The sequence below is a fragment of the Euprymna scolopes genome, chromosome 12 (assembly GCF_053919585.1).
Source record: "Euprymna scolopes isolate OS-2025 chromosome 12, ASM5391958v1, whole genome shotgun sequence".
Taxonomy (NCBI): domain Eukaryota; kingdom Metazoa; phylum Mollusca; class Cephalopoda; order Sepiida; family Sepiolidae; genus Euprymna; species Euprymna scolopes.
In genome coordinates this window covers 10801888-10827428 of record NC_136493.1, presented here as the reverse complement: position 1 = coordinate 10827428, position 25541 = coordinate 10801888, and the positions used below count along the sequence as shown (strand labels likewise).

Here is a 25541-nt window from a genome sequence, read left to right as displayed (position 1 = left end):
GTAGAAAATATGCACAAATAAAACTGAGCATAATAGTCAAATGAAATCAATCATCAAATAATAGACCATAACAAATGAATAATTAAAGTTCGTTTTCCAAAGAATATGTAAATTACTTAGTCTCTTTAGTCTCTCGCATATCCATGACAGAGTATATTAAGTTCGAATTAATAATTTTTAAAAAGAAAAAGTAGGCTTTTAATATCAATGTCAGAGCGAGAAAACAAAACAAAAAAACTCAACTTAATAGTTGTATATAGATTTACCTCCCTATTTTCATTCTCAATATGATTTAATGTTTATTGTTACACTCCTGAAATGATATTGACGTTGGACAGTTTCCCATTTTGCTTAGTTAATTCTTGCCATTGTGTTTTTTTTTTTATGAAGTCTCATTTAATTATTTGTAATAAAAATACTTTAAATTTGGAAAATGTTACAATTTTTTTTTTATTTATGTAAGAAATTATCAGACAAATTATCGTCAGTGAAAATTTACTTTCAACGTTAATTAAAAAAATATATTTAATTTTAATCAAGTTCATTCAAAATCAACAAATGTTACAATAAATAAAACTTTAAAAAAATTAAAAAAAACAAACGACCAGCATGCAACTGCTATCGTTAAAAAAAATATTTCAAAGAAATAGATACAGCAAGTTATGTTTTGATTCATTTCGGCTCCTGTACTGGTCACTATGTAATAGTTGTTTTGTGTTCAGAATTGCAGTAATTAAATCTGTCAATGATTTTAAATTCTTCACAAGAAATTATTTGTGGTCTATTTTATGCATTGTGGTAATGAAATTAGTCTTTAGTTTTATGAGCAAGTATTTATAATATTTTCATGTTAATTGTAAGCGAAGGCGTCCATATTAGTGCTAGTTGAATTGTTCACTTTTATGGTCTCCTATTCTGAATTGTGATTGCATGCAATGTTAATATGTATAGTGAACTGCTAAGTTCAGTATATTCTATTATTCCATTAAACCATTAAGGGAGCAGTTGTTAAATTTGGAAGCGTAATTTAGTATGTTATTAATATTTAGGAAGCTAAATAATAATTTGACGATATGTGAAGGAGTTACCAAGTTAATAAAATTATGCAGTGATTGTGGGTTCCGCAAGAGGACTGAATTGCATCAGAGTTCTATTGTTAGGTACTCTATCTTTAGGATTACACAAGTCCACAAATTAAAATTTTAGGAGTAGGACGTGCTTTCTTTTTTTCCTATGTCGGAAGCTGGGAGAGAAAAATCATCTCTATTTTATTAATAGACAGAATAGATAAAAAATACCTTCAAATCTTGAAACTATGTTACAAATATATTTAAATCTATATAAAAAAAATTATCAGACAAATTATCGTTGATGAAAATCAACTTTTGAATCTAACTTTACATTTTTTTTTTTAATGTTATCATTTTAATCAAATTCATTCAATTAATCTAATAACCAAATGATAGTCAACTAAACTTGACAAAACAAAATAAAAAAGGAAAAAAAGGACCTATTGCTAACCCTTTATGACCTGGTTGAACTAATTCGTTCAGTTGTAAATAAATGAATATAACATACATAAAATGGGAATTGATTCAAACACGCTTTGTACGTATTAGTTCAGTATTTGGGTAGATGTCAGATACCTCCATATTACTTACATTCAGTATGCCGCCAATCTGTTTCAGAGTGGACGATTTTATTTGCTGTCATTTTATTAACCCTTTATGATTTTATTTGCTGTCATTTTATTAACCCTTTATGACCTGGCTGAACTAATAATATATAATGGTATAAAGTTGGAATTAATTTAAACACATCTTATACATATTAGTTCAGTATCTGAGTAGATGCCAGAGACCTCCAGATTGCAACTGTCCATTGTTTACATTCAGTATGCCATCATCTGTCTCAGAAAGTGAAGGATTTTGTAGTTGTCATAAACACACTTTTTTCAAGCACTATGGATAATAAAGTTTATGAAATGCAAAAATTCTCAGTGGTAGTTTAACTATTGAACTTCATAATTTTTCCAGTTTGAAGACAATCATAATATCATTATCTTTTAAACTAACTAAAATTAATATTTTTTTAATCATCTTCATCATAATTAAGGTCATAAAGGGTTATAAAAAATATTTCATAAGATGTCATATCAGTTTAACTGCAAAACGATTTTTGCTTCTTGTCCAAAAGAATCTGTATGATGCATGTACCTGTGATGAAACGAAAATATCATATTCCAAAAAATCATGTAAATTGATCAAGTAGTTTTATTTTTAAATTAAAAAAAATCCAATTTTATGAATACTTAAGTGACTGCTAAGCTCAGCATTTTGAAAAAACGTTCTCAAAAAAAATAAATAAATAAAAATAAAAAAATACTTACTAGATTTATGTTGTACTGTGTATGGATTTCCATTGATCACTTGATTATTTTTTTTATAAAATCCAAACTACTTGATCAATTTACATGATTTTTGGAATATATTTTTGTTTTGTCACAGGTAAGTACAGAGATTTTTCTTTATTTTTGTTCTTAATATAAGAGGAATTCTGATTTTTTATGAAATACATTCCCTCACTGAATTATCTTTCCAAAAATGTAAATAATTTCTTACAAAAAATATATAAGGGAGTGGTAGGGGGAGGTCAATGAGCGAAACGATAATAAAAGTCAAACAACTGCCGAGCAACGCTGGTTAGATACGGCCAATTATTTCTAAATTAACAAAATATGAACAAGAAAATGGATAATAAGCAACAATAGAAAAAAGTTACTGATGGAAGCACTTTTTTGCGTTATTAGCAGATAAAATTCTTAGACCAATCCAAAGAGTTGAAAAAGAACTAGCAATAATGTTTGAAAAATAAAGAAGCCAACTTTTACTCACTTGTAAATCTTTTTTCAAAGAAAACAATGTCTGAAAAAAAGTAATAGTTTTGATGGCGTTTTTTTTTTTTTTTTTTTTTGTGTGTATAAGACTCGGAATTCTAAATGTGAACATTTGCTTTGATAAAAAAAAAAAAAAAAAAAAAAAATTGTGTGTGTGTATATATATATACACAAACACACAAAAAAAATCAAATGCATTGAACTGGATACTTAGTGAGGATGTGAGATGGAAGGTTACCAGAACAACTATTTTATGGTGAGCTTTCCAGCATAAACCTACGACAAAGTTTAAAGATGCACTGAGGAATAACCTTAAGTTGCTGGAAATTGATACAAATAAGTGGGAAGTGAAGAAACTTTGAGGAAAAGCGTGTTAAGCATGCAATACTGAAATGTACTCTTACAAAGCATGATGAATCTGCAGTTCTTGCTGACTTTCAACAAGAACTGAAATGCACAATCTGTGGCAGATTTCCTTTGTCTAAAGCTGGTTTGGTGGACCATGTTAAGTTACACAATGCAAGAACAGCAATTTTAACAGGATGTGCTGCCACCCAAGTATTGTTGTAATAGCTGTGAATTGGTCAGTAAATCAGCAGTTTGACAAGACATTCAGAGTTTCATGCCTACTGGAGAGAACTTGAATGCCTATTAGACACTATCCTCAGGTGTCTTCGGCCTTTCTGAATAGGGGTTTGTCAAGGTCTCTAAGATGAGGATATTTCTCATTAGAAGTAAATCCTGACCAAATATTAAAAACAAATAATGGTGTGCTGTTTCCTCAAGCCATCCAACATGTCCCCCAGGTTGCGGACGATGGCACCCCCTTTATTATATTAATAGAGGGCAGCTTTTAATAAAAACAGAAAGCTGTTGACCATGACTGGGGGGGAGAAGCAGCAGGTCGCTACCCAGGATAAAAAGGCCCCACAACCTGTTTATACAGCATGCAAGAAGAGGCAGACAATGGTGTAAACCTTTCTGTTTTTAGAAGTGGCATTTAAACCATGACAAAGGCCAACCAGAGTCAGCTATCAAGCCTTGATAACAGGGGTCTTGGCTCCCTATCTCCATTTTTAAAAACTAAAAAAAATAAGACGCTTAAAAGAAAAGTGTTTATGTTTTGCTACCACTACTCAAAGTTTGAAAAGTGGAGCAAAACAGCAAATCAAATCCTGACCAAGAAAATAAAAAGAAACCAACCTACCTGAAGAGAAAAAGAATACGCAGATTGCCTAACTAAGCTAACTTGTCTCCCAGATAGGAATATATATGACAGAAGACGAAATTACCCTCATTAAAAATGCTACCCTAAAGGAGGCAGAAAATGACTACTTTTCTATCAAGGAAAAGGAAACTATACAAAGACAAGAGTCTAGATGGGAGGGGGAAGAAAAGTGGACCCTGTTATGGAATATGCTCAAACAAAATATTCAAAAATACAAAGGACAGAGACCTGGAGGGAAATATTCTTCCACTTATGTTTAGGCAAAAGAAATGTTACAACCCAAAAAATAATCTGTCAACGACACAACAGTGTGAAGTTTTTTTTTTTTAATGAGATGCAATGCATAAAAAACAGAAGTATCAGTTCTCATCTATATATTAATACGATAGTATGTTATTTTGTGTGTCACGTTTACATCTTTTAATAACATCAGAATGACAACATCAATATATTACATTGAAAAGAGTCCGCTGTGGAATTTCCACAGGTCCTGCTCGTTAGAAATAAAAACAGAATCCACTGGAAAGCCAGATCACAATTCTCATTGATTAATGAATCACCTCAAGAGCACAGCCAGAATCAGACTACCACTCACCTGTAGATCCATTCAGACCGTCTGTGCCCTAGACACCTCACCAGGGATTTTCCTCTCATTGTATCTGGTTTATTCCAACCACCCACTGCTCTTATTTTATATCGGCTATCACTCGCTGCCTCCCTTTTTACAAACAGGCGATGGTAATAAAAAACAAAAGAAATGGAATAGTCCATTGTATTTAAAAGGGGATAACACTAGTATAAAGATTTCACTCATAACAAAGAGTGAAAGAGAAAAATGGGGGTGCATATATAGCGAGCAGAAATCAACCGATTTTTTTTTTCTTTTTATATTTAACTGGCTTGGCAAACTGACTTTTTCCTGATTCAAACAATTTAAAATGTGCTGATATATCAGTATGTGATCAAAAGTTGTACGTCCACAAAATTATAGACCCCCCCCCCCAAGAACCACGAATATATATATAACAAAAAAGCTATATTAATGTGTGTGCAATCAATAGCTGACGTGAAATGATTAAAAAATAACTTGAAAATATGGCAATTTGGGGATCAATTCATGCAATTAACACAATTCACAGAATGAAGAAAGAAAAAAAAAAAAAATCAGCAGGGAGTCCTCAATTTGAAAGTATTTTTTTTTTTTTTTTTTTTTTGCTTTTATTAAGATGTTCCAATTTACCAAGGCAGAAAATCCACTTAAGGATAAGGGTTAAATAAGTGTCAGGTGGACAGTGAGATAACACTATGATGATTGGTAATGATGGTGATTAGGCAGAAGTTGATTATTTTAGAACACTGTGCAACAAGAATTTGTTTAGCTTTGAAAACGACCATGTTATAGCCAGCTGGGAAGTAGCTCTAAGGTATTTTGTCCAACAGACGGGTAGTTCTAAGAAAAAACTTTGTTCATGAACGTTTCATTTAGTTTTCAGTAGAGAGAGAGGGAGAAAGGAACACTATTGACAGTGGTTGTAGCTAGACGAGTTGTTTTTTTTTGGGGGGGGGTATGGAGTTACCCTTTAGTTATCCTAACTCCTAGACATGGTAATTTTATGCAGCTGAATGTATTCTAGGCACAATATTAAACTATCTAGGACACCTTTGGGCAAGATGTTCACTTTTATCCCACTGAAATCAAATGTTCACAGCCGTTTCCACTTTTTTTGTTCTTCCCTATTTCCTAACCCTTACTTATACTTAGGTGACATTATAGTGACAGAGATATTGATAAGCAGTCAGTCCTGTGACCAATGGTGAATAAACACCGTAGACCTGTGGACCAGAGCTACATTCAACGTCTGCTTTGGTTTGCAGCCATGATTTCAACTAGCCTCCCGTGCGTCATTGCGAATCTTGGAATGATTATGCAGATATTTCTTCATGGGTGAACTTTCCTGGATATTCCATAACCCTATGAACTACTCCAGCCTTTCTGTTAACCATCCTAGGTATGACAAAAGTATATTCAATGGCGACTCCCTAACTTGGAAGATTTGAGGAGTATGGAGTCACCCTTTGCAAACCACTACTCCTACATCTACTTTTGCCCAAAGTGATTGCACTTTTTTTTAATAAATCTTTTGCAAAATACAGTTTCAAGTTTCTGCATAAAATCGACCAACAATGGTTGAAATGCCATAAAGACAAACAAATAAATTTGTATTATCTGAATTCCTTTAGACTACTGTTCTGGAGTGTTATTTTTACAATATTTTGGTTGAGGCAACATCCAACATCTTCAGGTATATTTTTGCTGAACTTTGAAATCTTTCTATCAGGCATCTGCACAGAATTTTTGAATGGAACCCTTTACACAGGGGTCGCATGTTCTTGTTCCATCAGCCATGATCAGGTTGAACTCTTATTTCACAATTGTATTCTGAGTGTCACCTGCACTGAAAACATTTAACCTTCAGAAGAGTAACTTACAATTGAATTTTACCAAGTACTTTATCCACTATGCCATGGGTCCTTCAGGACAGGTTTCTGTTTGAAATTCTGTGTAGATTTACGAGTTTGACAAAAGGATATCCAAGTTCGACAAGATATACCTGAAGATTGAATTGGTTGGTTGTTTTATGGCATATCAACCCTTTTCGAGTTATTTAATGCCGAATCCAAAGATTTAAGAAAATTATTTTAATAGAATCTATTTGTTGTTTTCAAGTCAGTTTCTATTTAACCCATAGTTGGGACCCTAACAGGTACTACCACTCCGGATCAGAGTGGACCTGGGAGCAATGGTAATTAAAGGGTGGCTCCACACTCCCCAAAGTTTGCAAGCTGGGGCCTCACCACTGCTATAGTTTAAGGTCATATCCAGGACCAAGAAGATTGGAGGTTCTATCGATGAAAATATTAAACACTCAAGATGAGAACAGTAGTCCAAATAATTGAAATAGGAATTATCAATCATAATCTAAAAACTTGAAACATAACCAAATAAATATCAGAAAATAACATTTGACTTAGACAAGTGTTTTTAGGGAAATGATTAAACGCAGCAGTGTAGTGCAAAGGATAGTGGTCTAAAAGGGATGTTTGCCCAGATGGCAAATTCTTGGGGGGAAACAAAAAATATTTTGGAAAGAGAAAGACTAAATGTGCTTTTTCATGTACAACAAATAATCGCCCTCCAAAAAAAGATTCTTTGCAATTTTCGATACACAAACATCAAATGCATTTTCTTTCGATTGTCTTAGAACATTCTTAAAATAAAAAATGGTAGACGTGCTCGAGTGTAAGGGGGTCCAATATTGTACTGTTGATAGGTTAACTAGCTAGGCGTGAGGGGTCATAATATTTACCTTGCTCTGGTCGCTGGCAATGAATGCTATACCACTGGTCAAACAGATTGCCTGCAAATGGTACATATTCTATAAGCGAATGATTGGCATTATCCATAATCTTAAACAGAGACGTCATATTAAAAATATCTTTCACATTATTAGAAATAGAGATTTGGTGCCTGTCTATAACCAACACTATGCCACATTTTTTCTTAAATATTACAAAATAAAAATACTTTCTTAAAGATTTTATTTTGCTTTTGAAACGTTAAGAACGTATCTTATTTTAAAATCAATAGCATCTATTATTTACTGTCAGAAATGAATTTCATTCAAAACTGATATTAGCATACAACATATTAGCAGGCTGCCTGTTGTTGCTCAATCGTAAACTATACTTAAATATGATACTTCAATTTATGCAGATTTCGTATTTATTATTATAGAGTAAATTCTTTATTGATTATTATATTGTACCCAATATATATAGTAGTGATTTTACAAGTTAAAAAGAATAAAACACATGACTGGGGTGCCATTTGCTAGAATCAACACCAAAACACAGCTCCCCAGCATTATTTCTTAGCATCTGAGCTAAGTCCATATGCATATAAAAAAAATTAACGTTATTAAACCTACAAATGTATATTCGTGCACAAATAGAAATAACATGTTTAGTCGACTTATGCTTGCAGGGGCCCAACTTTTTTTTTTTTTTTTTTAATTTTGACTTCTTAGTAGCTATTTTTACCAGCTAAAAGCCAAATCGAATTTGTTCCATACGTCCAAATCCTCTATATATCAAGTTTTGAGTGTAGACCAAAAATGAACACAGTAGTTTGGTAGAGACCGTTCCTCAGACAAATAAGGTATATATATATATATATATATATATATATATATGCATGTTAAAGAAAGAATTAAAAAATCAATTCTTTAAGTGGAGACTTATCGGGATAATATAAAGCTCAAAATCTTTTGGAGTTTATGTAGGAATCAGTAAAGGGGAGAAAATGAAGGTATAAAAACTATATGTATACCCTTATTAAAGAAATGAATAAATCTATATATTACTATAAACTGGGAGTTTGGGGTAAAAAGGAACTCTTTGTACCATGGTATTTCGAAGAGTAGAGAAGATGCTAGGTAACATAATGGGGATGCGACGTCTAGCGATAGTTTCATTAGAAACAAAATAAATTATTGAGGTTGTTTGGGGAGGAGGGGGGAGCTATATTTTTCTTAGTTTGTCTGTGTCTACCCATTCCACTTTTTCTTGTCCGATCTGACTGGAATTTTGCATGGATCTCCACTATAATAAGGTGCAGCTAACTTAGTATTATGGTATCTGTTCGATGTACAGTTAGAGATTAATAGGGATTAGTATTTGATGCAAAAATTAGTACAAATTTTAACCATATAAAACCATTAATTTGACATGAAGCACTTATTCTAAGTCAACAGACCATAACTTTTGACCAATTTTTAACAGACAAAAAGTCTAATCATCTAATATGCTAAAGCAATCTCATGTTCATATGTTATCACCTATTTTTTTAAAATGGGATCATCCAATTGTTGAAAATACAATACAAAGAAACATTTTTTTTAAATTGAGATTTATATTATTTAAAAAAAAAAAAAAAAATAACTGACAATTATTTTAATGATTAAAACAGAATATTTTTTTGTTAAAATAAATTTTTAATAAATAAAAGACACTGATTGAAAGAATGTTTTAACGACGAAAATGACAATTTTTGCTTAACATTATTAAACTATGAATAAATGCATTATTTCAAAGAAACTATTTTCAGTAAAATTAAAGATTTTTTTTAATCAGAAGTCAACACTTAACAAGGCCAAAAGGTCACTTAATAGATAAAGAAAGAAACCAAACGTGAAATTTCCAGAGTAATCCTATATATTACACACCATATGCATATCATAATGAAGCAGCATTCACCCTAGGTGGGTTCTTCAAAGGTAAAAGCTACAAAATAATATCAAATTCAAAAGCAGTCCCTAATCACTTGTATATCCTCGTAACAGGAGATGACAACATTAGGTTTTTGCAAGGAGGTGTCATCATTCTTCTGATATTCCCAAATGGTCACCCATCTGGTACCGACCAGCTTCAACATTGCTTAACGTTGATTTAAAAAAAACTGATGTGTCAATGTGATCATACTACATGCATATTTTTACACCTAATGGCAATACCTGATAGCCTTGCTAGAGAAATATAATGGCCGGAAGTGAAGATCCACTCAAATCTAACATCATTACTGTCAGCTGTTGAAATGTTTATCGAAACATTTTACACCTGTTATCAAATATTGCTGATCATCTTAAACGAGGGAGTACAATTTGATGCAGGTAAGTTTGGTTTGCTGGCAGCCAATCAAAGTCAGTAGCACAGGTGAGCAGAAAAACACCTGTATAATAGCCAAACACCAATTTACTCATCAGGATTGTTGTCAATATTAACAGCTATAAGTTAAGTGATTAGGTTTGATTTTATTTTAATATTTTTTTTTTTTTCCTTCTTCGTTAACCACTAATTTTCTGTCAGGTGATTTACTGCTTGGTACACACACACACACACACATAAATGATACACTTCTAAATCAAACTTGTTAAATGATTACGTCTCTATGTTGATTAGTTTACTGCACAGGTCATACAGACTACCGCCGTAGAATTATCTCCCATGAGGAGACCATAAAAAGTAACAGATGACAGTAACAGGGCAGCATGAAATACGAATGATCTTCCAATGTAAAAACATAAAAGCAACAGATCTTATATGAGAAGGGCAGCAGGAAGCTGCGAAATATACTTGACAACAAAATGATATGATTCAGCTTGCAGCACATCAGATGGAGAAAGGTTTTGATTAGAAACTGCGTTGTATAATTTTCAACTCGTACGACCACATCACCCATCATCAGTCACTCCAACTACCCCAAAATGATTAAGAATTTTTGAGATGAGGATTGATAATATGTATCATTGTATTATTCAGACTACTGTTCTCATCTTGAGCGTTATTTGCACAACGTTTCGGCCAATGTAACCTTCGACTTTGATCAGGTGTATCTTGTTAAACTCTGGAATCTTTCTCTTGAACACTGGAATCTGCACAGAATTTCAAACAAAACCCTTCACTGAATCCACAGGAGTTTCCCTGTTTTCGTTCAGTTAGTCATGACCAGGTAGAAGTCTTAATAAATTCAGTTATTTTCTTAGTATCGCCCGTGCAGAAAGATTCTTGAGCTTGACAAGATACACCTGAAGAAGGTTGAAATTTATATCAGCCGAAACCGTATGAAAATAACACTAAAAAATAATAGTAATTTGAATAATTCACATAATGCAAACTCCAAAGTTGAATTAATAAAATACCAGTACAATATTTGAAAATATATTTTCGATGTAATGAAATAGAACAATGTTATACATTTCATTTCATCAAAAATATGTATCATATTAGCATTGTTACTTTGGGTAAAATCTTAATCTGTCATTCTATTTCAGCATACCTGTAATTTTAGATGAATAAAGCATTATTAACTGGTCTTCATTTGTGTTGCAACATCTTTTCAAATAATGTACGGTATTTTTATTTTCTTAATTTCATTCATCCAGAAGAAGTCTTACAATAAAGACGAAACATTGATGAACACATAACTTGGTTTGTTCATTTGTTTGTTTCTTTTTTTTTCTCTATATATAGATCATCATCGGCAATCACTCGTGACGAGTATAATTGTTCTCCCATCGGTGAGATTGGGTCTGGTCATTTGTGGGTCCTCAGATGGCTGTGGAAGCCAATTCTGGACCCACAGACTTTATTGCACCTGAAACAGTGTCACTTCAGCCTCACCAGTTGAAAGGATGCTGCTCTTCAGAGAGGCATGTGGAGCAGGATGGTTCATGAAAGCACGGCTCACTTGGAAAAGGACCTCCACAGAGCCGCAGAAAACAGAAGGAAGCAGAGAAAGGAGAGATCTACTACCAACGCCTCTTCCACTGCCCAGTCGACCACCCACTGCAATAAAGTATATATATATATATATATATATATATATATATACGTCTATTAATATAGAGATATAGCTATTAGTGATGAGACAATGTCAAAGTTTTTCTCGATTCAGATACAAATTGATTGTTTTAAATTCTTGAGTGTTACGATAACCGATTCCAATTTTAAAATCACTTTAAAAGTAGAATTTTCTTTTCCTTTTTTCTGGTCGCGAGGAGAGAATAGCAAAGAGGTTTTTATCTACTTTTAAATGTAGATATAATTTTTTTTTTTTTTTTTATTTCAAAAATTTCTTAATGCTTTCCCTCTAAAAGACTTGTGCCTATTAAAAGACCCAAAACTATCCAGGTTGAAATTCAAACCTGATCTGGGTGCATTTGGTTTTAAAATTTATTTGGTTTCTTTTTGTTTGCGTGTATATGTGGATTTAAAATTTGATGCCTATTAAAATGCATTTGCTATTACGTTCCATTCTGCTAAAATGCCTGGCTATTTGGGAACAGGGTGCTTTTCATCTTTTTAAAGTCCGAGATACCAGTAGAAAGAGTTTTTGTTTTGGAAAGTTCCTGATGGAATGAAACAAGTGAAAAGGATTGTAAAGAAATCGATTGTAATTATGAACTAATGCAACCAGAAACTAATTTTAATGCAGCCATCTTAAACTCGAAAGAGAATTTCCAATAAATTGTTTTAGAAATTCAAAAAGAAATTAAAAATATGATCCAATTCTAAGAGATAAGATGTTTTAAGAACTTTAAGAATCGATGAGAAACTAGTTAGACTTGCCATATTTGGATTAGTACATAATTAACTGCAGAAATGCTAGCTCCTCAACTAAATATTGCTTGATTACAATAACACCGTACAGCCATGATCGGCTTTGAAATATTATTTCAAAAACATTTTAATGATGAGATGTTCTGGGCTGAGCAAATGCATTTTCGATCAGTTGTATTTTGCAAATGTAATCTATATAATTATAAAACTCTAAATCTTGCTTACTTTCTTGCATCTTGTCTTCAATGATAGGGCGATTCCATCTTTAATAAAACGAGAGAACAGGTGAATATATATATATATATATATATATATATATATAGGCATGGCTAAGAGGCTAGAGAATACAGGTAAAGAGTTGTACGTTTTGGTTTCAATTCTAGCTGACGGCACCCAAGTCATATATACAGGGTGACCCCCCCCCCAAAAAAAAAAACAAAAGCTAAATGAAGGCCATCTAGAACATATGCTGTAGAACGGAGAAAAAAAAGGCCAAATACCCTAGTGCTTTGATGTGATGTTTTGAATATAATAAACTAGTTATGACCAAAGTTTCATTTCATTCGGACAAAACACTAAGAAACGGGACCCGTTTTTTTTTGGGGGGGGGGGTCTCCCTGTATATATATATAGTTGATCTCATTACCCTATATTAGGTTCAATATAATAATCGATGAGAATTAAATACGCAATTTGCATAAATCATACTACCATATTTAAGCGTATCTTCTGACTGGGCAACGCTGGGCAGCCTGCTAGTATATTATAAACTGTTATAGATTATCTATGCACCTGTTCGATACAAAATAGATTTTTTTTTATTTGTAAATAAATTCAAAATGTATCTGTTTTGTGCTTAGGTTAGATAAGGAGAACTCTTTAGACAGGAAATTTTTATTTTTGTCATAATTCATAATAGCTCTTTTGGAGGAGCTAGATTTATATGCTAAAGACAGACTTTGAATCTAATTTTCTCCTTGCAGGGAGAAAAAGATTTGTTTTTATTTATGTTTTTTTTAGTCACGTGCACCCCAAACAAGGTATACTGCCACTTAGACATAAGGGGTTACTATCTGGGGTTGTGTTTAGGGGAGATGAGCGAGATGTCAGTTTACATTGCATGTAAATGTCTTCATATCAGTACAGTCAGAGAAGCTGGAAACAAGGGGGGGGATTCCAAAGTCTAGCAGTCCAAGGGAAGAACCTATTAGAGTAGAAAACTTTCTGGCATCTAGGGATCTCTATGGTGAAGGGGTGGGATTTTGTTACTAAACAGGTTTATTGGAGTATGTATGTTGAGGGGGGTATAAATGCGAGGAGTTCATCAGAACACACCCCATTAAAATACTTGTAAAACAGACACAGAGATGCAATGTTGCAGCGATGGGACAGCAGTTGGAGCTAAGTTGACAGTGCGGGACCTATTCGATTGACGACTTTTTGTAATGTTAAAGAGGAGACTAGTGGCAGATGCACCAGTCCAGATGTAGCAACAATACTCTATGCATGGCGAATCTTGGTTTTGTAGAGGCATAGGGTACCATCAGGTGTTAGTAATTTTCTAGCATGATAGAGAGAACCTACCTCCTTTGCAGCAGTCTTTGCAATGTCCTCAATGTATTTGTTCTAATCATTGTGGCCTATGAATGTTAAGCGAAGCAGTTTAAAGGAAGATCCTTCAAGTAGAGTGTTATTAGTTATGATAATCTGTGGTTGAGAAGGCTTCTTGTGATTGTTAAAGAAAACAAACTTATTCTTTTTTTATGTAGGAGTCACCATTTATCAAGGCCCGGAAGCCACTCGAGGATAAGGGGGGGGGGGTAATGGGATTATAGCGTAGTAATCGTAAGTAGTGGAAATTTTGTAAATTGGATTACTTATGAGAACGGTTCATCAAGAACTTGTTTACATTGGACTTGAAGACAATCAAATTGTAGTCATCTGGAAAGCAGGCAAACGGAACAGATTTCCACAGGCGTGCAGTTCTAAGAAAGAAGCTTTGTTCATGGAATCTACGTTTAGGTAGATAAAGAGTGGGAGAAATTATTGATAGGGGTTTTGGCTAAACAAGTGTTTTTTGTGAAAGTTTGGCGAGGGAGGACTATAGACTGGAGCTCAGACGAGCACTTGCCAGGAAAATAATGATAGAGCAGAGGCAGGCTCACAACGTCTTTTCTGTGGGGAAAGATTTTGCAGGGAAGAGAAAAGGGCATCCCCACTAAGCTACGAAATCTATTTTGAACTCTATCAAGGCAGGATAAACAGTACTCCATCATTGGACGTTCCTGGCTTTTATATAGGTAGATAATTGCATCAGGAGTGAGATATCTACTGGAGTGGTAGAAGGATCCTGCCATTTTTACCTTAGCAACAGACTTGATGTATGTGTTTCATTTCAGATCGGGAGTAAAGGTCAAGCCCAGAAGCTTGTCAAAACATGGAGCCTCCCCAAGACAAGAGTCATTCATTTCAATTGATGCCAAATGGGGATCAGAGTGGTGATGTAAAGATAGAAGCTTGGTTTTAGATGCATTAAAAGTAACCAGCCACCACTTTCCCCATGGTATCACGTGCTCAAGATCAGAGGAAAGAGAATCAGAGAGAACTTGGTCATTTACAGCCTTGGATGTGTTGCCATAGATGGTAGTGTCATCAGCATAAATGTCAACGAATGATCTTAGGATATTATTTCGAAGATCATTGCTGTAGATCAGGAAGAGAGTTGGCATTAAATATTACCATCCATTTATGGCCTCATTTCACTATGGACTGGAGGTTATTTTCTAAAGAGTTTGCCATTGCCTTGTGTGTAGATCCATTTTTTCCCCCTCATGCTTATTATAGAGCATTGTATCACCAGCAAATATACCCATCTCAGCCACAATATTATCAGGAAGGTCGTTTATGAATATCAGGAATAACAGATTCAAGGATCAAACCCTGAGGCACTCTCGCATTAGTATTATGCTGTTTGGGTATATGTCAATCAAGAACAACCTGGATTTTTCCTTTGTCTAAGAAGGATCTAATATATTCAGCATTCGTCCAACAATACCATATGATTTAATTTTTATTAGGAGCCTTTCAAAATAAGCATTAAACAATTTATTTCGATGAACGATTTTCAACCGGTTTTATCCCGTGAATCTTTTCATCATGCTTCAGAATGATATCCTCCCCCTCATTAAAAAATGTCCAACTCAAAATGTCAATTTATACTAACAATAAAACTAATACTTACATAATAGCATATAATACAATGGCTAATGGAGAGAATCTATCAATATCTCTCTCTAATATATATATATATATATATATATATATATATATATATATTGTAGTAGCGTGTGTGTGCGTGTAACTTTCCTATAGCCCACTGGACCGATCATGACCAAACTTGGCATGATGATGGTCTCTGACCAACGAATGTTGCACACTATTTTTCAAGAACAAAGGTTAAATTTGGGACTTTGCTAGTATACAGCATAATTACATTAGATTACCAAAGTTAAGTGATGCTGAGCTTGGTGAGTGATCATTTGGGAATACAAGGTGGTATATGTTTCTCTCCGCTTATCTTGGTATTATTTCCAATCATCCTGATCTTCTCGTTGCCAATAGAATCAACTATTGCCGGTTCAAGAGAGGTTTAATTGAGCATTGCACAACCCATGCTTCACAATTACATGTGCAGTTAGTCTGACAGAAGACATCCATTGTCTCAAGACTGAGCGGAAGCCAATAGCAACCAAAAGAAAATCCAACAGGACTTTTCAGTACACAATGGCTAATGCCCATTGTGTTCTGCACATTCATGGACTTCACATCTCCAACCCCATCCCAAAACACCATAATCTACACATGATGTACACTTCCTAGACTTGAAGTACTTTTTATGAAGAGGCTCCGATGGTTTGGGTACGCCCTTCGTCACCCACCAAGTGATCTGATTCACAAGGCAATAGCAGCAACAACGCTATCGAGATGGTGCAAGAAGAGCAGTGGTCAACTGAGAATGTGGCTTTCAACAATCAAAGCTGACTTGGAAGCTCTGATTGGCCCTGGTATTGTTGTATGACGATGAAATCACAAATGGCTGAAGTATGCTGAGGAGTCAGCAGTAGACAGTCCTGGATAGACTGCCTCGATGTGTGATGCAGCAAATCCACTTATAGACGTCTTAACCCACCATGGTTGAATGCCACCGCAAATAAAAGTGTTTTTGTAGCCCTGGATCCAGTTTATGTCTGCTAATCTATGGTGTCAATAGCTCACTTCTTAAACCCTTCCTCCCGGTATTCCTCTTAATTGGGAACCACTAATTTAGATCAAAAGATACTTTTTAAGGACATAAGATTTATATTAATTCTCTAAAAAGTCAGAGACATACTTTTTAATTAAATAGTTAATGAAACTAATAAAAAAAAAACACATTGATATAAAAAGCATCCTGCACTGAAATAAAAGACTAAAAAACAGAAAAGTTCACTAGTTTATCCCATTTAAAACATTTGCATGAAATGATAAAACGGCACAAAAGAAAAGATTTTATTTTTAAAACTCTACACAAAACAATATCCTCATGTATAATGTTCCATAGAAAATGCTATTTTTCAGCATGGAATTCGAGTTGAAAGCGTCACAAGTTATGACAAAGGTCTTTACACTTTAATTCTCTTCATTAACACAAGAAATAATTTAGAAAAAAAAAAAAAACTATTTCAAATGTTAGTATGGCAGACGTACAAAGCCCGTCATAGAGATAAATGGACACATTTTTTTTCTTAATTGTTAATATTGTACAGTTTTGTTGTTGTGGATAGTTAAAGTTAAAAAAGAAAAAAGGAGATCACATGGCATAACCTTGAATAGAACACCTGATTTTATTGAGGGTCACGTGTAATCATTAACCATAAAAAAAGTGTGTCTTTTGAAAGGTTTGCGATTCTGAAAACCCATCCAGTATAGATAACATTTTTTAAATCTAGCTTCTGCTTAGAAATTTAAAAAAGGGAAAAATTACACTTTGCATATAAGAGGTTTGTGCTTTTTCAAAATTAATCCAATATAAGTATTTTTACTGGAATGTTCCGATTGAATTCATGACCAAACGTGTACTTGTGCTAAAAGTGGTTATTTCCATACCATCTTTTGTGCAAGTCAGAATAGAAGACATTAAGCTGAGAAGGTTGGATCCACGAATAACTTTTCCATTCAAAGAGATGATAATAATAAATGTGCGTGTGTGAAAGTAGGCCATTCGATTCGTCTGAATTCCTTGAAAACATGTAAGCTTAACATGCAAGATATTTTTTTTTATATCTTAATCTAATTATAACACACTATTGTGAAAAGTGTTCAACCTGAGGCACTAAAAAAAAAAAAAATCATGAATTTTTTTCCTTTTTTTATTTTTATTTTGATAATTTCTTCTCGCATCTAAATTGAACATACATGTATTAAGATGGTGATTTGATAAGAAACTAAACTGTTTATCTCTATTTCATCTGATCAAATCATTCAATGTTGATATTTTTTTGTTTTTTTACTTTTTATCTTTTATTTATAGCCAATCAATTTTTCAGTTTCAATTTTTCAGGTTATTTAGTGCGAAAATACAAAACTTATTTTAACCGGTTTATTGAACATACAAAAGTTAGCTGGGAGAAAAATGGTGAGTTCATGCCTTTCCAAACGTGAATGTAGTAATACTTTGTTGTGGGTATGTTAGAAACAGAAATTTCCACGTTAAGATAGAGTATAGAAAAAAATACAAAAATTTCCACTAGAAATTCAAGAGTGAGAATTTAAGCTAACATAAGACTATATTACTTTCATTTATTTTTTTTAAACTGCCCCGATTTTTTCCCCAACATAGTTGGAAAAGGCTAAAATTTGAAAAACTCTACATTAATGCCTTATACATGACTTACATTTAAAATTGGATATGCATATTTTAAGTTGCATCATGATAGGAAGTAGACGTGGCAAAGAAGCTTATAAAATATTTCTCTTTAGCTGACAGGCTGATTGGATTCAAACGTCTCTTTTTAGAGCTCTATCTCTGCTCTGGGAGCGACTAAGGAGAAGCTTATGCAAATACATATGTAATTTTATAGCATACTGTACAAAATTAAATTTTTTTAAATTTAATGCCATAAAGCAAGAATGTTGTTGGCCTATTTGTTTTTTTTTTTTTTTCTTTCTTTTAACTTTAAATTATAGTGTCTTATACGTATGGTTTATTACATTCTTGCAGAAACTCTAGAAATCATCTACCAGCAATTTCCCTTTCTATCTGTGCCTAAATCTAAGCAAAAATTCCATGAAGCCGCTTCCTGGCTGAATATGACATGGTTGTTTTCAAGTCCAATATGAACATATGTTCTTGAAGAGTTGTCCTCTAAAATAAATTATCATATTTCAATTATGGTACCAATTAACTCTTATCCTTGAGTGGCCTCTGGACCTTGATAAGTGGTGACTATATGAAATAAAAAAATAAAAACAAAATCTACCAACCGCATGTTAGCTAACAACAGCTGTTGCGCCCAAAAGAATTTCCTTGTAACATTACGTAAAATATGTTTAAATATATTTTAATTCATGCAGATTTCGTATTTATTATTACAGAATCAATTCTTTATTGAATTATATATTTTACGGATTTCAAAAGTTAAAAAAAAAAAAAAAAAAAAAAAAAAAAAGAAAACTTAAGTGCCATCAACTAAAATCGAAACCAAAACATTAAGCTCTCCAGCCGCATTCCCTACCATTTGAACTATTGACATAGACAAGAAAGATTTAAAATTAAACCACTTCAAACTGAATGAATTTGCGCATGCACAAAAGTAACAGAAATGTCTGCAAGTTAAAATGAACATTTTGCAACTTGCCAACATATTTCTGTGCGCGTTATTCATCCATCCTACTTTTCTTTTCCATCTTGAGCCATTCGATAAAGTTTGATTTTGTATTTGTGACTGGATTTAGAAAGAAAATGAATTTCTAAGAAATAAGCAGAAAGATTCGATGTTACTTAGGATTAAATGAGGAATATTGTCCTATTCCACTATGCTCATAACACTATATTGCTTTTTTTTTTCTTTTCTTTTTAAACTTTTTACTTCTCTCACTCTCTTTCTAATATAGTCAAAATAAGATGAAATATTAGGAAACTGAATTCTAGTGTCTTATACATATGGTTTAAAATTGGATATACGTTTTTGAAATTTGAAGGTGACAGCTCCCTTACTGGGACATGTAGAGATTCAGATACTATTTTCATCATCATCCCCCCCAAAATTTTATAATATTAGATACTAGTAGGCTGAATGGTTTCGATTCTAGCTGATGGCATCCAGTTCATATTTTTTTTTACTTTTGAAAACTACTATATATTGATTACAATATAATAATCAATAGAGAGTTGACTATATAATAATTAACACAAAATCTGCATAAATTAAAATATCATTTTTAAGCATATTTTATGACTGGGCAATGATGGTGGCCGACTAATATTTAATATGTAAAATTAAGTTTGTTGGGTATTTTAATTCAGACTCGTACAGCAATATATTTCACAAATGCATATTGGATTCTCACTACACTTCTGGTTTTGTTCCACCATGTTCTATGCTCAAATATATCTTTTGCATTAGTTTTTTTTTCTGAAAATGATTATTCTAGATAAGAATAATGATAAACTGGAGACATTTTTCTATACTGACCTAACTAAAAGCCTGTAATAAAATGTTTCGCCATATTTTGCTATCTATTTTGGCTACTAAATAAATTACATGGTATACATTTTAATTATTTCACTGTTTATTTATTAACATTACTTGTATGTCATAATAGTAGGTATAATAATTTTAATTTGAGTAACTAATTGAAATGATCTTAAATGATATATACAGTGGATTAGTAATCCATACAAATATATTCATTAGGATATAAGCAGCTGATTCCTATATCTCGGGGGCTGCATTGTTTTTATCATAAGTTGACATTTACCAACTTCACTGATTCTTTCCATAAATATTTTACCATGTCTTTAAAATAAACACAAACCAAAAAATTCTCTTATGAACATAAAATGTTATTTCTTTGTATGTCCGCCATTTTTATATGCAATTTATAACATATTAATACATAACATAAAAAATACCACCCTGCCTTTAACTGCTAATATATATTTTCATTATTTTGTTATATACGAATTAATTTCCAATAATGTTTTATTGCAAAATTTGACTCGCATTCCTTTATGGAACTATTTTATTTATTGTCATATTTGTGATTATTGGACCGTAAAATATGGGGTGGTGAAGAAGTTGTACTATCATGTCACAAGCAGAAGTTATGACAAAAAAAAAACATACTGTATTCTACTGCTGCTGATGATGATGAAAATGTTATAACATTAACCAATTATGGTAATTAACGAAGCATTCTTGACATAATAGAATACAGCGAATATCTGTATTAATAAAAAATATCGGAATAACATTGTGTGTAAATGTATTTCTCAACAATAAGTAACTTTTATAATTGCAAACTAAATTTTTATTATTTTCATTTTTAGTATTGGTTTTGGTATATTTCTTTACATCGCAAATAAAAAAATGGAAAACTAGGACAAATTTTTACCATTCCTATTTTGACTTAACTAAAATATACACAGAATTGTATTATGAATTCTTAGAATTATTAGGAAAACAAATATTTTGGTGTATCTCCAGGCGAAGATGACATCAATAAAAAACCAATTAACAATAATCGATTTGATTGATGTCCAATAGAAAATAGGACAATTCATATTTTTTTTTCCACACACAAGTCCAAATGTGACCTTTTGACCTTTTTAAATGTATTACTTTGCAACATATTTTTGTAATGCTATCTGAAGGTATTTAATAATGACCAACATACAACTAGAAACAGGTTGTAAAGTGAATAATACACTGGGTAACTTGCTTGTAATGTATATGGGGAACGGTCAGGCTGTACTTACTCGTACTACTGTTATATTCCTCGAGACCATAGTCGTGAATATGCTACTCCTGGGATAGTTCACTGTATAAAGAAAGGGGGTTTCAGTACTTTCTTTCCAACAATGTCCATACACTATTTTAAAAAGGTCAATCTTATAGTTTTATTTTCCATTCGCTCCTGCACAAGCTAAACAAACAAAAAAATACATGCGTTTACTTTTTTAATTATCCCACTATTTATCAACATTACTTGTGTCTAATAATGGAATAATTTTATTTTAAGTAATTAATTGAAATGGATTTTTTCCTCAAATAATATACACATTTGATTATTAATCTTTAAAAATACATTTGTAAAAATTTTATCATTGTCATAAAGGTTACGATAAAGACACAAAAAACTAAAGACATTTTGTTAAGATTAACGTATTCTTTATACTACTACTACTACTACTACTACTACTAAAAACAATTAGCGATATTATAATAACAGCAACAAAATAGGGTTGATTACTTGAACAAAAGTCACAATAGAATATAATGAATATCCGTATTAATAAAAAATATCAGAATAAAACATTTGTGTGTAAACGTATTTCTCAACAATATGTAACTTTCATAATTACAACCTGAATTTTTATTATTTTCCTTTTTAGTATTGCTTTTAGGATATTTAAATTGCGAATAAAATAATAAAAAACTAGAACAATTTTTTTTTATTCGTGATCCTTCCATCCGGGCAACAACAGGTAGACACAGCTAGTCTTCTATTATATAAAGAGTAGTTGTCTGTGTGTGTCCAGCCGGGAAAGTCAGAAACTACACAAGTCATGCCAACAAAGCTGATAGTAGTTTCAATAGTCCTTAAAAGTTATTTGTACATGTGCACTTTATAGACAGTAGTGAAATAATGACGTCATTATTTTGAAACATTCCGAACATGTGGATCGGGGGGGGGGGGCTTAGTTAACTATTTTGTACTATAAACAGAAGATAGCGTTAAAAATAAATTGAAATTGAAAATTCTATATAAAAAAAAATAGCTTAGCAGAACGCTGAAGCATATTTATTCATTTTTGACAGAAGGTGTAGACTCATGAAAAAAAAAAACAAACAAAAAAAAAAAAACAACTTAAACAGTTGGTTGTGTGAATTCCATTATCAAACATAAAACGACATGACAAGTTAATAGCAGAAAGGTATGCATACTACGGATACAAGAAGAGACACCTTGCAATGATAATAGATATTCAGCGAACACTCAAGAACTAGTCATCGTTATGCATCTTGCAATCAGCAATTTCATACAGGCTATCATGCTGGGTTGTGAAAAGGTTACGTACTTAACCCCCACCCCTACCCCTTCCCCTCACTCAACCTAGCTGCAAGGGAATGACATAATTGACCCTAATCTTTCTTTCCTTATGCTATTTGATATGCTCAGTCTGAACAGCCGATATCATAACACATGGTTCACCGAGATGCTGACTGACACCTTAAACATGGTTGGAAAATAAGCAACACTTTTAATGAAGTAATAGTCTTGAATATTATTTGCCTTCTCCGGACTACAGTTCTCATTTTGAGTCTTATTTGCGCAATGTTTCGGATGATGTAACCTTCGACCTTCTTCAGGTGTATCTTATCAAACTCCAGAATTTGCAAAAAAATTTCCAATGGAACCCTTTATCTAATTTGCAGGGATAGCATGCTCTCCTTCCACCATTCATGACTGGGTAGAATTTTCTAAGTAATTTGTAATTGTATTTTTTAGAGTCACTCGTACTGAGAATTGTACCTTCAACCTCCAGAAGAGTGTAGCTTTACAGCTGAATTTTTATCAAGTACCAAAAAAAAAAAAAAAAAAATCAGCCGCAGTAGGCAGGCTCTAACCTGAAACGCGAAAGAGACAAAGGAAAAAAATGCTTTTGCCCAATTGGACCACGACGACTTATGACGTCATGACCCTGCAAAATAATGTTTATAAACATGCTATGCGTGCGTGACTTGCGAAAATCATGATGCAAAAAGTGATCTCCCTTTGTAAGAAGTAGTTTACTTGACAACTACAGAAATTAATCTTTTTTCTAATTTTCACATTATGTATCCGAGGAATCGCTCTTTTAGAGCTTTTCAGTTTCGAAAGGATAAGCAAACAAAATCAATTGATTTTGTTTGCTTATCCTTTTGAAACCGATTCATAACTTACAATTATTAATTTTTATACTCGTTTTATCACTGATGAGCTGTGAAACAGCGAAACAGTACTGTGTGTGGATGACATATATATATATATATATATATATATATATATATATATATATACACACACACACACGGGTAATTTTAACGTCTTTAAGCTGTCGATTACAGAATATATAAAATAGTTTAAATCGTAAACATATTTGTTTTGTTTTTGTTTAAAAACGATTCCAACTTGCAACGAAAAATACCAAATTTGTAAAATGCCGATGTAAAAAGAAAAAAGTCATTTATAGCTTTGTTTTTAATTGCACATTTTAAATCCGACCTTTTCCACGACCTTCGTGTGCCTTTGTCCTCATGCGGATGCAAGTAAATATTTTTTTTAATACATGATTATAAAATTTATTTAGCATTTTAGTTTCAACATTCACCAATAAATTATGAAAAACTATTTTTATATTTTATTATTTAAAAAAAGAAAAAAAAAAAGAAAAACCCTTAAGGGTAATGCAAACCAATTAAAAAAAAAAAAAATTGCAGTTTTATTTATTTTATGTTTACGTTAAGAGTGTAGAAAATAAAGTGTATAAATCTATTTCAAAATAAATAAAATAAGACAATCCCTGTAAATTGTCGAGTTTAAAAAAGGCTTTCATGGCTTTGTTTTTATTTAATTATGCATGCCCAGAATTTTTCAAACCGGAACTCGTAAACCAGATAGACGTTTTCAACGCACAAGCAAAACAATGTGAATTTTATATTATAATAATAATTATAATGATAATAATTATAATGATAATAATAATAGGTACACATTATTAGGCAATAACCTGAAGAACCCTCTTAAGGATGAAATGCAAAAAATTATGTGTAGCTCAATTGCCATATATATGTTTTGAAAATACAGGGTGACCCCCCCCCCAAAAAAAAACGGGGCCCAACTCTAATTAGGGCCCCGTTTCTTAGTGTTTTGCCCGAATGAAGTGAAACTTTGGTCATAACTAGTTTATTATATTCAAGACATCACATCAAAACACTAGGGTCTTTGGCCTTTTTTTCTTCGTTTTACAGCATATGTTCTAGATGGCCTCCATTTAGCTTTTGTTTTTTTTTTTGGTCACCTTTTATATAAAGGTGAGAAATTTACATTTAAAATTAAAGGGATCTGAAATAGTATTTACCTGTTAAATGGTTTTAATTTCTTCATTTTTTTTTTCAACCGGTTTACTATGAGAGGTCACCTTTATTGCCTTTGGTAACAGTTACGTATTGTACGATTCCCCCCCCCCCCATATTTGTACTGGTGTTTTGTTTTCTTGATTTCATTCATCCAGAGGAAGTCTTGAAATAGACAAAACGTTGAACACATAACTTGGTTTGTTCCTTCTCTCTCTCATATATATATATATAGCAGCAACCAAATGGCATAAGATTTAGAAGTGCCGACTACCATCTAAGTGGTCAATTAAGTTTTGATCCCATCTTGAGCTTATCTAGTTGTACTGAAACAAGATTAAGTTTAAGGTTCCTAAAATTCATACTAAAATTGCCCGCAAGGACCTGTGGCATAATAGATAAAGTACTTGGCAAAGTTAGTTGTGAGTGACACTCTCCTGGAGTTCGAAATTTCAATAATAAAAAATATAGTCGCAAATTACTTAGGACAGGTCATAGCTGATGGAACGAGGTCAGGTTACCCCCGTGGATTAAATAAAGAGTTTGTTACAAAATTCTGTGCAGATTTCAAAATTCAACAGAAAGATTCCCACGTTTCACAAGATACATGTGAAGAAGGTCAGAGGTTACATCGGCCAAAACGTTGTCCAAATAATACTGAAAATGAGAACAGTAGTATGAATGATTCAAATACTCAACCCTCATCTCCAAAAAATTCAGAAACACAAACATAGGCTCCTCATTCAATTCTGAATGGAGCCAAAATTCTCTGTTCATGCTATAAAAATGCACTGAAAGGGATCAGCTTCAACCGAAAGTTGAGAATTACACGCAATATAAGAATGCAGTGCATTCTGAT

General features: G+C 32.6%; 1 protein-coding gene across 4 annotated transcripts in view; it reads right to left on the bottom strand.

Moving 5' to 3' along the window:
- LOC145291174 (rho GTPase-activating protein 1-like) overlaps positions 1–25541 on the bottom strand; it is a 290865-nt gene that overhangs the window by 130733 nt on the left and 134591 nt on the right. For 2 of the 4 annotated variants that reach the window (XM_080136717.1, XM_080136718.1), the window contains exon 3: positions 2895–2924. The exons of the other annotated variants lie outside the window; for them this stretch is intronic. In XM_080136717.1, the coding sequence (XP_079992843.1) occupies positions 2895–2924 (30 nt within the window). The remainder of the gene's footprint in view (positions 1–2894; positions 2925–25541) is intronic. 4 annotated transcript variants of the gene reach the window in all.